General features: G+C 42.2%; 1 protein-coding gene across 1 annotated transcript; it reads left to right on the forward strand.

Moving 5' to 3' along the window:
* Positions 1-4227: 4227 nt before the first annotated feature.
* LOC149145811 (stem-specific protein TSJT1-like) lies at positions 4228-4677 on the forward strand. The gene has a single exon (XM_089452565.1). The coding sequence runs from the start codon at positions 4228-4230 to the stop codon at positions 4675-4677; it is 450 nt and encodes a 149-aa protein (XP_089308691.1).
* The last annotated feature ends 845 nt before the right edge of the window (positions 4678-5522 follow it).

Below are 5522 nucleotides of genomic sequence, written 5' to 3' on the forward strand. Positions count from 1 at the left end.
TAAGTGGAATAAAGACGCGTGCCTTAATGCGGATTTGCTTCACGTAAGGTGGCGTATCTGATTTATCTCTTGCATTTAAAACTCTCCCATCACCTTTCTGATCAATCTTTCCATTTCACTCATAAACTGCAGGAGCAAAGTGCGAAGGAAAAATCAGATAGAAACACTAAGCGAAATGGGGAAGAAGAACAAAGCTCAAAGCTCCGAAACAAGAGAGAAGACCAAGGAGATGGCGCCCCTATACACATATACTGCATGCAATAAATATGTAGGTATCTCAACATGGGAAGGCATGTATAGGCTGTTGGAAGAAGAGAACCCTAGAATAGTCAAGGCAACTGCTGCTGTCGCGGGTGCATCACGTCCTTCAGGGGCATCCCTGGAAGACCTAGCATGTTCTTTCCTCCATAGAATAGCGGCAAGGCCAAAGATTCTACCGTATACAGACATGATCAGATGGATTTTAGATGATGCGGAGTTGCATCATAGACAGTTCAAAGTCCAGGGACATGGGCTCGTGGGATCGTTTGCTGCTCAAGACCTGAAGCTCATGTATCATCTTCCTGAACCACAAGCGACTTATAATGCAGAGTTTGTTAGGAAATTCGCAGTGGAGAATCCGGACCTATCAGACACCACTAAGGAATGGTCAAGAAGAGATGAGCCATTGAAAAAAGATAAGAACGGTATGTATAGCACTGGTTCCCTTACCTCTCCATATTTTTTTGCTGCAGCCATGCTCTGTAGGCTATTTGGTAAGCCCGATATCAATAAATTTTCATCTGAATGGCTACCGTTAGTTGATGCCGCGACTAGCTCTGAGATAGTGGATTGGGCTAAAATCCTTTCTGACACTCTATACACGGCGGTCCTCCACTACCGTTCTAAGAGATCCTTCTCCCAAAGGACCTATCCTCCTTTTTATCTGTCTGCCTATATAATGGACTCTGTCTGTCATGTATCGAAATTCCCTACTATGGGTTGGAAATGGACTACCTAAGACCCATTGCCCATTCATGTCTATCACAAAGTCTTATGGGATTCCCAGTTTGCCCCTCATTTTTACCAGATTTTCCATGGGCTCATATTGCCCCTACATAGAATGATATATGGTAAGGATCCCCCAAGGTGTTCTCCCGAGGCCCAAATTGACACCCTTCCCATCGCGAGATGGTTTGGGGAAGAGTGGTTTACCTACATTCGAGTTTTTGGAAGCACTGTACCTCCGCATGTCCTACCCTTGTATGTCCCTGATAAATTGTTGGCCCGGGAGATCGCTTATCAAACTTGTTCTGAAGGCGGCTTAACCAAGGAACTAAAGGACAAAAAGAAGGCCATTTGGCCTCTATTTCCCGTCATTTGTGGGGCCTTCTCTCTGTTCGATGTGGGACACGCTTTTGACGAGGTGGAGAATGTGACGTGTCTCCAATTATTTAAGTTCTCATCAAGACCATTCGACCCAAATAAAGTGGCCCAGGAATTTACAACCAACGTCAAGATAAGGGTATTCTTTGGGAAGAAAGATCTGTTTGATGATCTCTTTCTGAACAAGAATTCACTCAAGGAAGTTTTGCAAGAAGCTCAGTCAAGATTGTCTCCAGACGACCTCGAGAAATTCACGTTGTATAGAGAAAGAAGGCTGGCTAGTATTCCACTGGAAGGACTGCGGGTAGCTACTAGAGAACCGACTCCGAGCATCAGCCTCAGTGAAAACTCCAGCGCTTCCAGATCTAAGTCTGGCGTCGCAAAAGAAATATCTGAACATCCTAAAGAGTCTGTGCACAACCAAGAGGATAACGAAGAAGCAATCAAAGACACAGCTCAGTCAAGTACGATGGCTCAGCAGCAAGTTATCGCCTCACCACCAAGAGAGGTTCCCCTTCCTGTCGTCGAAACACCTCTTGTCACAGTAGAGTTGGATAAAGAATGGGACACCTTCAATGAGTTAATTAATCTGGAAGGTCAAGCCCCAAAGACACCTGTGAGCAATACACAGGTGGTGCAAGAGGTCGTCTCGACCATAGTCAGTAGTGCCGCAAAAACGGAGCATCTCCCTATCACTCCATCCTCAGAATTTCTACTCAATGTAGAAGAAATTCCTCCACTGGACGTATTCTACAGTCCTCAACACAAAGCAGTTGTAAGGAGACAAAGAAAGAAGAGAAAACTTAAGAATGCACTGTCTCAAGATGCTGAACATCTAGATGTCTTATGGAAAGACCCAAATAATAATCCAATCGAGAATCTCACGAAATTGTCTCAGATTGCAGGAGCATATGCTTCTGCAACTATCAACAAGGCCTCTGAAGTCCAACAACTTCTAAAAGAACATGAAAATCAAATACAACTGCTACAACAACAGTTGCTACAAGCCAATGCAAACACTGAAGCGTCTAGACAGCTCGAAAAGCTTCAGGAAGACTTTCGCCAGATGCAGGTAAGCTATCAAATAAGTCTTTAAGAAAAAGAAAAGCGGCTGCAGACGGTGCAAGAAATGCATAAAGATGAACCTAAGCTGACAGAGTTCATTTCAGAGTCCATCAGCTTGAACGACCAACTATCATAGCAACAGAAAGATATGGTACGTAGAATATCGCAGTGGAGGCATTTTTGTGAACTAAGCGACAAGATCACTAGCCAGGTGGTGGAATTGCGGAACGACTATGACCAGACCAACAAAAGAGTAACGGAATATCTGACTTGGCAAAATGACGAGGAGGGGAAAAGAGCAGGGGCACCCAAGATTAATGAAAATCATAAGGAGCTGCGCTTTAATAAATGGGACGAACAAATCACACAGGCTGAGCAAGCAGCAGAGACAGCGGCGACACAAGCGAGCATCCTTATCGACTGTGTAAATGAAAATTTACATAGGGCCAATTTGATTTCAGAGACCACCCCGGGGTACCTACCAAGCACGTTGCAACTGGAGGCAGAATGGAGGCAGAAAGCACAGGCAAGCGGGAAAACAATCCAGGCATTGGCTAGACTAAATTGGGAAAGTTACTTGACTTACTTAGTTAAGCCACACAACCAATGCATGACAGTAAGATGCATCATAAACACAGCCGAGAAGGTGGCGCCAGCTCTTATAGATGTCGTTTTCGCAGCCCAGCTAAGCACAGAAATCAGCCAGCCTACTCTTCTCAAGCCCATGCTTGACAGCTGCAACTTCAAAGACCAAATTCAGAAGTAATTTCATAATTTAGAATGTTGTTTTTTCCTTTTTAGCTAAATTAGAAAAAGGGCGGTCATTTGAGAGCCGTATCCTCAATTTTGTAACATACTATTATTAAGATTAGGTAGTAGTATTTCAACCCTTCTCACTGCATTAGAGAAGGGTCCAGAAATTTGTCAAAAACGTATCCTCGGAACATGCACTTCTGCACCCTCAGAGGAGGTTTTGATGAATGGAAGGATCGAGATTTATTTATGTTTGCATTTTAATGTCTGCTACTGATGTTGCACTTCTGTACTCTTAGTAGATATTAGAACAAGTAGAGATAGATCGTTATTGCTTGAAGTCTGTGAATAGAAATCAGTCATAAATGGTACTTTTATCTCTTGACGAATTCCTGCTCATATTCTTAGAGTGATATACAGCTGGTATTGTTTATATGTTAATGTATGAGCATATGGGTTATCATTTGGCACTTCTGTATGGTGGACTTATTTATTTATGCTTGACATATGAATGATTTGATTATGCGATATGCTGTTCACAACTGTTTTGTTTAACTTCTTATGCAGAATGGCTCATCTTAAATGGTTTATATTCTTATGATAGCTGAATGATCTTTATTACCAGTTATTATATGAAATCTTTCTAAATCGCATAATGGAAAAGATATATCCCGGGTTAGCGTAGATTATATATGTTGTTCTCATTAGATTACAATAGCTTAAAGTCAGTTTACAAGTTAGATTTAAATTAGTTTTAGAATGCTTCCAGAATCAACATAATCAAACTCTACACATACACACACACATCCCATGCATCGGGGAGCTGGTCCCGTTACCCCCAGTCGGACCCGCTACTCCAAACGGGCAAGGAGCCGCCAACTAGGTTCCGGACCGGGTGGGTATCCCCCTTGTTGTCGACCCGATTTCGGGGCCCTCAACAGCTCCATGGTATGTTTCCGTTCAAATGAATCCCCATCGTCTCCGCTAGAAACAAGCACAATGTTCTTCTGTGTCTTATCATCTCTGTATTTGTTTCTAACTAAAATGCTTACAGTATTGAAGAGATTAGTGGCACAAGACCCTGAGGAATTGACAAGTCCCCATGTTGAGGTTGACCAGAGGAAAAGTGGCATCAATCTGGTTCAATCTTTTGTCTCTGCTAATTCTGGAACCGTCTGCATTAACCTTGGGGGTGTCAGTGCCATGGCCTACACTCCCGCGTGTCAACCTCTCTTGACACCCAGACATCTTTTCTCTTCTCACTTCCTTTCTTTAATCTCTCCTTTTGCAAATATCTTCTTATCGTTGGTGATTCTTGAATTTTGCAGATCTTTGGGAGTTGTAGATGACATATTCTGCATATTCGAGGGCATCTTGGACAACATAGCGATGTTAAGGCAACGATATGGTCTGAACAAAATTGCAAGTGAAGTGGACATTGTCATAGAAGCGTATCGGACTCTTAGAGATCGGGGCCCCTACCCTGCAGATTAGGTCGTCAGAGATCTCTCTGGAAAGTTTTCCTTCATTCTTTACGACTCCACTTCCCAGGCTTTCTTCACCGCAGTGGTATGCTTGTCATTCTCATCCCTTCATTTCCTATTTTTTAGATTGAGATTTTCCATTGAAATATGGAACATAAACCCTTAATTTTTTCTTTGGCTGACTTGCTGCAATGCATATTTCCCCCAATCTACATGCCTAGATAATAACATAAATTTGAGGCTTCCCAATATTTTATCTCTGGAATTTTAGTACTCTTTTCATCGAAATCATTTTTCCTGATCGTGCAATTGATGGGAGAAAATATAAGACCCTGCATCTTTTATTTAATCCATAGGTTTTACCATTTCAGTAGGGTACAGTGGTGGACCTTCTGGCCCTGTAGAGTCCTTCCCATCTGTTCTCTTTTTGGAGTTGCTTTACATTCATAGCTGAGTTATGATGAGATAAGATTTAACAAAGTCAAATTATATGCCTCGACAAAAATCTATACATAAATTTGACATTCAAATTAACTTGTGGCGTGAGGCCAATGTGGAGATTTTGCCAGACTTCCAGTCAATTCGTGGTCTTTTGGCGAATTTTCCAATCACAGGTTTCAGGCTCTATCCTCACTGGCATCAGTTTGGTAACAACAACAATTGTTAATTTAGCATTCATATTTATTGTGACCTAATGGAACTGTGGAGATTTTGCCCGACTTCCAGTGAATTCGTGCTCTTTTGGCGAATTTCCCAATCACAGGTTTCAGGTTCCGTCCTCACTGGCGACAGTTTGGTAACAAAAACATTTTTGCGGTATCCATTAACCTGAGTTTTTGGATATTATGATTAGAA

Source organism: Pinus tabuliformis, chromosome X (assembly GCF_031772625.1).
Source record: "Pinus tabuliformis cultivar Carrire ecotype Pingquan chromosome X, CPIR1, whole genome shotgun sequence".
Classification (NCBI taxonomy): Eukaryota; Viridiplantae; Streptophyta; class Pinopsida; order Pinales; family Pinaceae; genus Pinus; species Pinus tabuliformis.

Bases quoted from the DNA above. Each gene is read 5' to 3' on its own strand.
- LOC149145811 (XM_089452565.1), top strand. From the start codon at position 4,228: ATGCTTACAGTATTGAAGAGATTAGTGGCACAAGACCCTGAGGAATTG.